The sequence below is a fragment of the Sorex araneus genome, chromosome 2, assembly GCF_027595985.1.
Source record: "Sorex araneus isolate mSorAra2 chromosome 2, mSorAra2.pri, whole genome shotgun sequence".
NCBI lineage: Eukaryota > Metazoa > Chordata > Mammalia > Eulipotyphla > Soricidae > Sorex > Sorex araneus.
Window position 1 is genome coordinate 50167941 of NC_073303.1, and position 12469 is coordinate 50180409.

At 43.9% G+C, this 12469-nt stretch overlaps 1 protein-coding gene across 11 annotated transcripts in view; it reads right to left on the reverse strand.

Annotated features, from left to right (window-relative positions):
- Positions 1 to 12469, reverse strand: part of DIP2A (disco interacting protein 2 homolog A) — an 81871-nt gene that overhangs the window by 31339 nt on the left and 38063 nt on the right. For all 11 annotated transcript variants that reach the window (XR_008628497.1, XM_055126087.1, XM_055126086.1 and 8 more), the window contains 8 exons: positions 9000 to 9091; positions 6179 to 6289; positions 4137 to 4260; positions 3795 to 3904; positions 3346 to 3448; positions 1798 to 1862; positions 1479 to 1572; positions 493 to 612 (listed from right to left, as the gene is read on the reverse strand). Coding sequence is in view for 10 of the 11 variants with exons in the window: in XM_055126087.1 (XP_054982062.1) it covers positions 493 to 612; positions 1479 to 1572; positions 1798 to 1862; positions 3346 to 3448; positions 3795 to 3904; positions 4137 to 4260; positions 6179 to 6289; positions 9000 to 9091 (819 nt within the window). In the remaining variant the exon portion in view is untranslated. The remainder of the gene's footprint in view (positions 1 to 492; positions 613 to 1478; positions 1573 to 1797; positions 1863 to 3345; positions 3449 to 3794; positions 3905 to 4136; positions 4261 to 6178; positions 6290 to 8999; positions 9092 to 12469) is intronic.

The window sequence follows — 12469 nt, forward strand, 5'->3', positions numbered from 1 at the left end:
GCTCCACTGCACAGAGTTGCTGACAGAGGTTAATCTCTAGTCCTGGGCAGTTCCAGATGTAAGCAGTGACATGGACTTGTCAAAAAATGATAACATTCCCACCTGTCTTTCTGTCCCCCAGAAACTTCTAATAGAGGCCAACTAACAATCCAAGTATGCACTGCAAGACAGCCGATAAGAAATAGCTACCCTCAGACCCTCAAGAGCCCAGAGCTCCTGCCAGGAGACACTGCACTAAGGGAGCTGGGAACTAAGGGAGGAGAAAGAGGCTTGGATAAGGCTCACAGCACAAATCTTCACTTGGGTTATTTCCTATGGAAGACCATCATCAGGAATGTCCTTCCATGTGCTGTGTTGAACTACTAACCCAACGCTCTTGGGTAAGCCCAGTGAGCTGCTGACTGGGCTCACCCCAGAATCAGTGATTCTCATTACTGGTTATTCAGATGGTGGGGGGGAACAGCAAGGCCCTGATGGAATGAACCTACTCACATGGGTTAGCACCATCGGCCACGATCAGCATGCGCAGCGAACTGAGGCTGACGTCCCTCTGACCCCGCTGAGCTAGTAGAGACCAGTGCATGTCGCGAGACTTCACGAGGGCAGCCCGGGCTGAGGGGAACACAGACATGCTGTGTGACAGGAAGGCACATCCTCATACCTTCCAGACTCATGCAGAGGTACACATGCAAGAGCAGAGTTCACATGCTATCCACAGCCATGTCTTGGCAGATTATGCCCTCAATAATAAATAAACCACAGTCTCAGATGCATTTTCAGCTATAACTGCCCCTCAGAGGCTCTTCCCCATCTCTAATAAGCCCTTCTGCTCATGCTGCCCCTCTCTTATCTGCTTAACTTGGACAGTGTAACCACCAATGCAGGCACACTGGGCTCTAATCCGAGCCAGGCACTGACAGAGGCAGGCACCCGCCAAATCTCTACTGGATTGGTTTTTCTCAGGACAGGGAATGTTCAGACAGCTGCTACCTGGAGGCTGTTCTGCAGACATTCCCAGTGCACAGGTCGTTTTCAGCAACTGGCATAATCAGAGCAGGCAGACCAGAAGCATGGTGCCTAGGACCCAGCCTGGGCATTAGGACAGATGCTCTGGTAAGGTGGGCTGGCCTGTGTGGGGGGTGGAGATGCTGACCCTTTAATAAACAGCTTTGAAAAAACTTAGAAGCCCAAACTTCAAACTAGAAACATCTCAGATACTACGCATGCAAATGCAGATGTAAAGAACATTATAAGAGACTAGAATTAAGTATCAAAGGTCCAGGAAGAAAAGAGCCTTGCACAAGCAAAGTGTTCCTTGCATATGCAGGTCACTGGTCAGCCCCCATAGCCGTGTTTGAGACATGGTCATGGCACACGCTGCTATCAGGCTCTTGCCCCACAGCTGCAGCTCTGCCTGTGGGATTTATTTTCTCTCAGTTCCCAAGGGTGAGCCAAGTGATGGTGTTATCTCCTGTTACCTTTATAGGAACATACTTTCTGGATCCAGGAGAGCGGGTTCACCTTCATCAGTGCATATGGGATACTGATCACGTGCATCCTATTCATGACGCTCTAGAAAGAGAGAGGAGCTCAGGGGCAGCCTCACCAGCACTCAGAGAGCAGAGCACATACCGCAGAGCAGATCAATGCTCTTCTCACATTCCAGTTCAGATACAGCATTTAAGTCAATCAGCACAATTAAGGATTAATTATGTCACCTAAAAACAGGGCTTGGGGTTATGAAACATCAGAAACCCCTCATGCCAGCAATAAAATAATTTAGTTTACAACACTCACTGTTAACACTCCATGCCACAGGCCAGCATCCCTTTTGAAATCCAGCACATTTGTTAATGTTTCAGCTGAAAGTGGACAAAGATGGTTAAGGAACTGTATGACCCTCTCTCTGAACCTTCATGCACTTTTAGAGAAACCCTGAGGTGATGCTATCATCAACATAGACGATTTAATTCAACAGGTAAAGCATGCACTAACCAACCAATGATCCTGGCTATTCAAATTCCTAAGCAACATAAAAGTTTAGGCCACACATTTTGCACAGACAGAACTGATGTGCACACACTGGCAAGAAAGACACTGAAGAGGTGGAGGGTGGATGAGGGGCTTTCTGGATATTCCCTACTACTCCATATCCAGAGATCCCATTTCCTGCACCCGTGGCCCCTCTCGTAGAGCTACAATACCTCTCATGCTAACAGCTCTAGGAGGGCCTCAGTGACCTCCATTCAGAGAGAAGTACTCTTAAAAAAAAAAAAAGAAAGAAAGAAAAGAATCATAGTGAAATACGTGTTACAAAGCTCTTTATGATTCAGTTTCAGTGCTCTCTTAAGTCTTCTCTCACCCACAGAATGTGGCTGACAAGAGTCAGGGAGTGGGGTAGAGCCAGTCAGTGAGGGCAGAGCCAAGAGTAAGCCCTGAGCACCACCGGGTGTAACCCCACAACAAAACAAACAAACAAACAAAAAGAAAGCCCTTAAAAATTCCCCAAATCCTTTCCAAAATCTCTACTTAAGTTTGCAGAGGTACCCTTAAGTCATCCCTTGCCTTCAGACAGCAGTATTTCATATAGTGAATTATGCCATTCACCTGAAAATCTAGTTTTGTTCTATACCAGTATCACAACAGGAAAACTGCCACATATCTTTCTGAACATATTTTTGTGCTGTTCTTGTCTGTTTGTTTGGGGGGCCACAGGTAGCAGTGCTCAGGGGCAACTCTTTGGCTCAGTACTCCAGGGTTGCTACCAGTGGTACTCAAGGGGCCACTCCATGGCAGGGATTGAACTTGGGGCTCCAGCATGCAGTCTGTGCTCAGCCTGCTAAGCCTTCTCTCCAGCCTTACCTAGGTTATTAAATAGCAGTTCTCAAGTTAAATACCTGATAGCAGTTTATCATTAGTGGGATACCTATACTTTACCAAGAGATAACGAGTGTGTTTAAAAATTCAGCTTCTGTATCTGAAAGCACAACAGTTTAGACCAAAACCATAGTCACCAGGAGCATAACAGGAAGCACATCCCAATAAAACAGATGTCGATCTTCTGAGATGCACAAGGCACTCCCCTTCAGCTACCATATGTTAAACCAGCCTACCAGGCAAAGTCAGTGGTGTGTGGGTATCATACTCCAAAAATGGACACATACGAGTCTATTAAAAGGACCCTGAGGGGCTGCCTAGACACCCTAGCAGAAGCAGAGCCAAGCAGACAATTCTCTGGCACCTCCTGGACTCAAGGGCAGGTCCTGCACAGGGCTGCACCAGACATGTGCCTGCAATGCTGGGCACCCCAGGCATAGCGGGAAAAGCGTCCCCACATGGCCTTACCTTCTGAGTAGCCGCATGCCTGGGTCAGAGCCCGGCACTGTGCCAGGAGGGAAGCATGGGACACTGTGACGCCCACTGTGCTGCCTTCTTTACTGGTTTTATACTGAAATATTTCAAGAGAAAAATTCATTACGTGATGATTCTGGAGGCCAGAGCAGCAAATGGGCCAATGGACTCTTCAGAAGGAAGAAGGTGCCAATAGCCTCTCTCACTAACAACACCTTCAGATGAACTGAGAGATCTCGTGGGATGTATACCCGAGGGTCCCTCACAACTGCTCACACTTCCAGGCAGTAGGATCAGGGTGAGAGCATCCCCTGGAAGTCTGAGGAAGTCTTAGGTGACCCATGAGAATGTAGGCATTCCACCTAGAGACATGCATTTACACCCTCAAGAGACCTGGAGCTCAGCCCTGGGCTTGTCTCCTGTGCAAATGGGCAGGTCAGTACCTCAATATAGGCGGTCCCAGCTCCTGCATCCTGAGTCAACGGCTGCCAGTCCTTGGGAGGCTTGGCCAGATGTTTCCCATCAATCACCAGCCAGGCCAGGGGAGGCCAACCTGTGAGGGCACGGGGTTAGGGTGACTATGGTTAGGATCTCTGTGAGCTGACACACATCCACTGCCTGCCATATGTCCAAGAAACAGAAATCTCCATCTCACTCATGGTGGTCTTCATGTTCCAGAGACTCCCGAATCATGGGTACTGATTTGGAGCCCAGGACCAGAACGTGAGCAAGTAAGCAATCGGATGACAACGTGAAAACCCCAATCCCTTCACTCTGAAGCCCACCTTTGAAAGCTGCCACCTCTCCCGTCTGTGCCTTGGGCAGGCCCTTCTGACAAGCATCTGTGGTCAGTGCCAGGGTAACCCCACAGCTTCCCAGCAGAAACCCAATCTGCTGGCTACCAGCATCCTACAGAAAACAAAGAGGTGTGAGTGGTCACATATAAAATACAGCTCCTCCTTTTCATTTCAAGCAATACTTACAGAATAATTCAATCCTATTACACGCATACACTACAGAGGTTTTTTGTTTGTTTTTAATGATTTTGTTTTTCAGGGCTATACCTGGTGTGCTGGACTTACTCCTTGGCTCTACACACAGGGATCACTCCTAGCGGTGGTGAGGGAATCATATGGGATGTCGGGTATCAAACTTGGATTGGCCACTTGCGAGTACCTGCTGTACTATTGCTCTGGCCCCTATAGATTTTTTTTTAGCTTGAAATTTTTAGTTTGCTGTATTCAGTTTGAATTATTTTAAAATTTAAAAGATATTTTTAAAAGAGTGAAATATAAAGTTCTGGACAATGTTAACTTCTCAGTTTTTTCTTACAAATAATACTTAGCAGTACTTTTATAGCATATTTCCATTTTTATTTTCATTTTACTTATTGATGAATCACCGTGAGGTACAGTTACAGACTTACAAACTTTCGAGCTTACGTTTCAGTCATACAACAATTGAGCACCCATCCCTCCACGAGTGCCCATTCACCATCACCAATATTCCCAGTATCTCTCCCCCACCCTCCACCTCTGTGGCAGGCACATTCCCTTTTACTCTCTCCTTTTGGGTGTTGTGGTTACTAAGCAGTATTTTAATTAAAAATAAATAAATAAATAAGACATTTGGACTGGAAAGATAGCTCTATATGCTGGAGTGTAAGCATTTCATGCAGGAATTCTAGATACCTAGATGATAGTGACCTCTGAGCACTGATGGATATGCTAAAAAACCACTGTTTGTAATTAACAGATATATCTGGGATACCTAACATAACTATTACTATAGAGAAATACATGCTTACATTTAGTCAAGCATCCTGATATATGTATTCTTCAGTAAAGTCTCTTTTTTCCTAAGAACCCCAGTATACAACTATCTGTGCATTGTATTATCTGAGATATTCTGGTACTATGAACAAACTTGACTTTTGGAATTCTTGTTGCTGCTTATGCTCACATTAACAATTACCTGAACTTGGGGCTAGAGAGACAGTACAGTGAGCAGGGAGCTTGCCTTGCATGTGCCTGGCACAGATTCAATCCCCATCATCCCATATGGTCCCCAGAGTCCTACCAGGAGTGATCCCTGAAAGCAGAGCCAAGAGTAAGCCCTGAGCACAGCTGAGTGTGTCCCAGAAACCAACACCAAAAACAAACAACAAAACCCACCAAAATAATACCAAACATTTACCTGAACACTGGGAAAGATTTAAAACTGATTTCTGAAACACATGCTTAATCTGCTCCCATAATGCCATTTCTTTCAATGATCAGATCACTGTAGTTAGCTAGAAATTTCTAGCTAAAATATAATAGTTACCTCGAATATCAGCATGCTCCCCACATCAACCATACAGTAAAACAAACAAACACAGCAGTAAGTAAATGAAACACAAGAGTTTCCATCTTGCCAATTCAGAACTATCACTGAGCACTATTATAATACATCCATAACAACTTGCACCCAGGAAATGAAAAATTTTATAAGCATACAGTTCAAAGTTAGAAAAACCTTTTCAAATTTCAACTTCTATTTAGTAGAGGAGAGAGGTCCCTTCTTGTATTGGGAATTCAAATGGGTGATAGCAGCTCCTGCCCCAGCTGCCCTGAGTGTCTCTCACCAACAGGACAGAAAAAGAGGAATATCTCTTATCTTTCTGTAGGCTGGGCCATATGCACTCCCTCCTCTGTCCAAAACAGATGTCTATCTGGCAACCTGCTCCCAGCATGGGGGGAACAGAGAAACCAATAACTGGCTGGGTAGAGTTGAGAATGAAACCTCAGGGACATGAGTCCCTGGCCACACGCATGGAGGTTGCTACCTTCCTTGTTAATGGCACTTCTATGGGAACAGGAACCAGCTCTGCCAGAAGACATCCATAAAATGCAACCATGAACATCACAGGGTCGCTGTTGGGGAACACCAGTGCCACCTACAACAACAGAGAACACCATGAAATCCACGTAAGAATGACAGTCATTTTAGAACCTCTGACTGAAAGAATTTAGACATTCTAGATTATCTTATGGGTTAGAAAATGTAACTCTAGGGTAAACTTTCGGTAAGTTTCCACATGAAGCAAAAAGTTTTAAATTTCTGGGTTTCAAGGTTATCTACACAGTGCTTGTGGGAACTAGATGTTGGTGGCAGATGAGGGAGAGATGTAACAGCTGTCAATCATTATCAACTAGTTCCTATGAAAACAACTGCGCCAACATGAAAAGTAATTAATGAATCATTCTATCTAAATATCTTCCTAGAGAAAAAGCCTACACCAAGACATAAGCTAGAGACATCTTCACTGAACTAAAAGGCATAACAGGAAACCTAAGCTGAGACCCTCCACAACTGGCCCCTGAGTTCCATGAGTGATCTCTGTTCCCACCCAGTCACCATGATACCACTGTTTTAACTGTTCTACTGGATCTCACATTTTAACTTTAATCAAAAATTCTTTAAAACATAAAATTTCAAATTGTGTGAATAAAAACGGTATTCCTCCCTACTCCCAAGGTAACTACATTTTGAATGTCACTTTTACCATTGACTTTCACAAGTTTAAATATACTTACATGCTGCTACATCACATCTTGTCTTTTGAAATGTAAGTCCCAATTATACTCCCTGCTAATTTTGAGCCTTCCTGCACCATATTTCTCTTCTCCCATTATTCCAATTTCCAATTCTCATAATATTTGATAAAAGCAAAAGCTATTGGAGCCAGAGTGGTAGTGATAGTATGCAAACTTTGGTATGCATACAGCTGACCTGGGTTCAATCATCGGCACCCCATTTGGTCCACCATGCCCCACCAGGAGTGATCCCTGAGCACAGAGCCAGGAGTAAGCCCTGAGTACTGCTGAGTGTGGCTTCAAAACCAAGTAAATAATAATAAAAATAAATAAAATCTATTATGGAGTAAGATTTTTATAATTTTAAAGATTATAACAAAGGTGCTTGAGAAACAGCATGAGGAAAGTCAGAACACTATTTGGGCAAAGAGTTAACACAGGGCGTATATGCTGCCTGAGCCTATGTGCTGCTTGTGCCCATGTGGCCGAGCACATGTGGTGCCCGAGCACATGTGTCGCCCGCATCTCCCCCCTTGAGATGTGTACTTTCATGCTTTTGTGTCCAGTGCTAGGATGTGTGTAAAGCTTCCTCTACCCTTGGAGAAGCCCGCGTTCTCCCTTGAGCGCGTTATTCTTACTATCTCTCTCTCTCACTTATCCCTTCCTCCCTCCCTCAGAAACCTCTGAATAAAATCTATTTACTTCAAAAAAAAAAAAAAAAGAGTTAACACAGGGCCTTTGGAGATCCCAAAATAACATAATAATCTTTCATCACAAGGGAAAATTCATGCTCTTATATATATATTTATATGTATTGGTTCTGTAGCGAATATTTAGAGGTTGAATTTCCAACACGCTCATTTGTTAAAAAGGGCAAGGTTGTCTTAAAAAAGTTGATGCAGACAGCAGATGCTGCAGAAGTATGGCCCTCAGTCCAGAGACTACTTAATACAGAAACAGGCTCTCAGATACTTCGGGGGGGGGGGGGGGCTGACTTGCTGATGGCAATGTCATCACAGGAAGATGGATCTGCCACCTCTCTCAGATGATTATCTCACTCACTGCCCTAACTACATGGGTACTCTTTAAAGTCAGTCAAGTCTTTATGTGGCAGGAATTTCTCTCAAGAAGAATAAATGAATGGCTCTAGCTTCAGCTGCAGCACAAGTCACCAAGGCTACTGATGGGCTGCTCACACTTCCTTCCTTCCAGTGTTGATATGTCCATGCATGTGTCCTTGGGTCCTACCTGGGCTTCTCCTAAGGCTATATCCATCGTGCAGACTCAGTTCCCTTGTTTACATTCTATTTCCCACTGGGGATTCTGATTTTCACCATTGTACTAGTCTCCAACCTGGATCCTCTAGTGTATTCAGGGTTCCTCAAGTTTTTCTGGAGCAGTGCTGTCCAAAACAACTTTGGGCCATGATGGGTCTGCTCTGGCTCTAAGACATCAGATATGGCTACTATTAGCCATGTGTGGCAACCAAAATTTTTATTTTATTCAATTCTGATGGACTAATGTTCAAACTGACACAATTGGCCACTATCAGTCAAGCTGGCAGTGTAGGACAAAGACCTGAGCTCTGGACCCCCCATACTCTATTTCCACAGGTAGATAAAAGGAGGCTATCTGGTCACGTGGGACTGGGAGGTGAATGAAAAGAAATTGCCTTGAATTTCAAAGTAAGGTCATAAAATTTGGGCTTTGAAATTTTAACACTATTATCTGATTTTAACATTTTGATTACAGTTAAGATATAAGATATTAAACATAAAGAAGTTGAATAACAAGTGGATGGGAAATGAGAATAAAAAGAAACTGTCTAACATCACAAATTTCTGCCATCCATACTTAATTATTTCCTCGCCAATTTTATTTTGATTTTGCGGGCATACCCAACTATGCTCAGGGCTAGCACCTTAATCTGTGCTGAGAGATCACTCCTGGCAGGTCTTGGGTTCCAACCCCTCCTCTACAATTTCAATAAAACTTTCAATGTACAGATCTTAACAGTCTCTTTTATCATGTTTTTATTTATGTCAATAAAGTTACATTCTAGTTACTTACTCTGTCTCCAGGTTTCAGTAGTGGTTCATTCTTACTAGTCAGTTTATTAAGCAGAGTATAAGCTAGCTTTAAACTCCGATTCCAAAGTTTGCCTAAAACAAAACAAAAATACTTAGCAATATAAGACTTACACTAATAACTAACACTTCAATGTAGCAATCAACCCCCATTGTTCCAATCAACATCAACTTAAACATCAACTTTAAGGGGCTGGAGCGACAGCACAGCGGGTAGGGTATTTGCCTTGCACGTGACCAACCCAGGTTCGATTCCCAGCATCCCACATGGTCCTCTGAGCACCATCAGGAGTAATTCCTGAGTGCAGAGCCAGGAGTAACACCTGTGCATCGCCAGGTGTGACCCAAAAAGAAAAAGAAAACCAAAAACATCAACTTTAAGTATTCTATATGTTATAATGAACATCATTATTTTCTATTAAAGCTTAGCTCTTTTCTTAACACAAAGATGAAACAGGATTTTATTATAGAAAATTTAGAAATTGAAAATCCAGGGGGAAAGTCAGAGTACCTTCTCTGTATGTAGGTATATAGACATACACTGTCTGTAGCACTGCACTGTTGTCCCATTGCTTGAGCGGGCACCAGTAATGTCTCCATTGTGAGACTGTTACTGTTTTTGGCATATTGAATCATAGGTAGCTTGCCAGGATCTGCCATGCGGGCGAGATACTTTTGGCAGTTTGCTGGGCTCTCCAAGAGGGACGAAGGAATCGAACACAGGTTGGCTGTGTGCAAGGTAAACACCCTACCTGCTGTGCTATTGCTCCAGTCCATAGACATACACATATAGGCATATACATAAGTGCAATTTTCAAAAAATGATCATCACTCTTCATGCTGCTTTTTTCCCAGTCAACATTTCATCGTGAACACACTTTCATGTACCTAAACACATCTCAATTGCATCATTTATAAGAGTGGCAGACAATTCATTCAACCTTTCCAATAGTTTATGAGGCAGGTCTTGTCTACATCTTTCCTCTTAGTGCTTTCCACTAAGAGGAAGACAGCTAGGGTGCTAGAAACCTGCCTTGAGGCCCTTTCCCATCCACCCTATGCTCACCCCCAACACTACCTAAGTGCACAGTCCTGGAGCCTGTGTCAGAAGACCAGCTTCCCAAGAAAACGCCAAGGAAACAGGGAGGTAGGTCAAGCTACTGAGGCAGGAAAAGAGGAACCCTACAATACCCCAACACCCCTGTACAGTGCAGTACAGGGCATAAGAGCCATCACTTAACCATGTGAATCCCATAACCAACCCCATTGTGGTATGTACAGTTGTGCCCTTGGAAGGAATGCTTGAATTTCACTCTAATACTGAACTCAGGTATAGTTATCAAATGAGACACTGTTCAAAGTGGAAAGTAAACGAGGAAAAATATAAAGAAGGTCAATTCAAGATGAGGCCTGAACAACAGTACAGTGGGTAGGGTGCTTGTTTGGCATGCAGCCAACCCGGGTTCTATCCCCGGTATCCCCATATGGTCCCCTGAGCACCACCAGGTATGGCCCAAAAAGAGGAAAAAAAAAAGGTCAATTCAAGGTGTTAAGAACTGGAATACATAAAGACTTCCAAACTAAATTCAAAATAAATATATAATGGGTGTAACCCAAATTAGTTTTAATTCAAAAACGCGGAGCTTTAATATAAAATCAACTGAATTCACCAGTTAACAGAATAAATGAAGAAATAAACATCAGAAATTTTTTTTAATTGTAAAAGAAAGGAAGCTTCCTTAATGTGATCAAAGGTATTCTGAAAACTCCTACAGGAGAGAGTAATGGGAAATAATGAAGGTACCCCTGGCACCAATGGAACTGGAAAGGAGGGATGAGAAGAGGAAGTAAACAAAACCACCATTATTTCAAATGGCATGACATACAGATAAATGTCATATAATTGAAACTAATAGTGGAATGTTTTATTCCTTTATCACTTGTATCACTTGTCATCCCGTTATCCATCGATTTGCTTGAGAGGGCGCCAGTAATGTTTCCGTTTGTCCCTGTCGCATGCTAGTGTAGCCCAAAGGCGTCTGTTCACTCCAGGAACACGAAGAGCCTCAAACCGTTTATTCAGGGTCTTGGTGAAGAAGTCTGACTATCTTGCAGGTGGGTGGCCACGCAGTCTTTTGACATCCTGTAGAATCCAGCTGGGAACAGCTCTAGTCCAGCGGTTGTCTCTGAATCACATTATGTGTCTGGCCCATCTGATTTTCGACACCTTGGCAAACAAGACAGCGTCCCTGATTCTTGATTGTCGATGCAGGTCAGAACTCCGGATTCCTTCTCTCACTTGAGTGGAACGTGATACTCCAAGCATAGCTCTTTTGATTCATCTTTGGGATACCCAGGTAACGTTCTCATCCTGTTTTCGTAGGGCCCAGGTCTCTGAGGCGTACGTTTGTGCAGGAAAAACGGTGGAGTTGAGAAGATGTGCCCGGAGCCGGAGGTTCTCTGTCCTCTTAACTACTTCTTCGATGCTCTTGAAGGCATTCCATGCCACTCTTCCTCCTGCGCAGTTCAGGTACCAGGTCATTTGTCATGTTGAGTTCTCAACCTAGGTACACATAATTGTTGCATTCGGAGATGTTCGTTCCATTGAGGGCAAATGGAACATCAGGAACTAGTTCCTTTCTTATAAACATTGTCTTCATGCGATTCAGCTGCAGTCTGACCTTTCCACAAACACGGTTGAAGTCGGCCAGCATTCATGCCGCTTGGCTGCTATTTGGTGTTATTAGAACGATTTCATCAGCAAAGCAGAGGTGATGTATTTACTGACCGTCTATCTTCACTCCCATTCCTTCCTATTACAGTCGTCGCAAAATGTTCTCAAGGGTGGCACTGAAGAGTTTCGGTGAAATGGTGTCACCCTGCCAAACCCCTCTTTTTACGTCGATGATCACTTCTTTGTAGAATGGTGAGATCCTAGTGGTGAATACCGCTCGCAGAGGATGTACTGAGATTGAACACCCTGTTTGGCTAGGGCTTCAATGACCGCTTCAGTCTCAACAGAATCAAAGGCCTTCTTTAAATCAATGAACGTTAGAGTGGTATCTTGAATTCTCACGAGACCTCAATGAGCTTAGTCACCATGTGGATATAGTCGGTCATGCTGAATCCTTTTCAGAACCTGGCTTGCTCTCAAAGTCGTCCTACGACTAGTGTTCTGCCACTCCTATTTAGGATGACTCAAGTGAATAACTTGTAGACGAAGGACAACAGGCAGATCAGGCGATAGTTGCCGATGTCGTGGATGTCTCCCTTCTGTACAACAGGGCGGTCCTTCTGGTTTTCCATTGGGAAAGAACCTTGCATTCAGACAGGTAGCATGTGAAGAGCTGAGCCAGTATATTGACGAGTACTGGCGGCAGATTCTTCAGGTGTTCTTGTCTGACCTTCTCTGGAACGGGTGCTGTACGCCTCTTTACCAACGAAATGGTATGT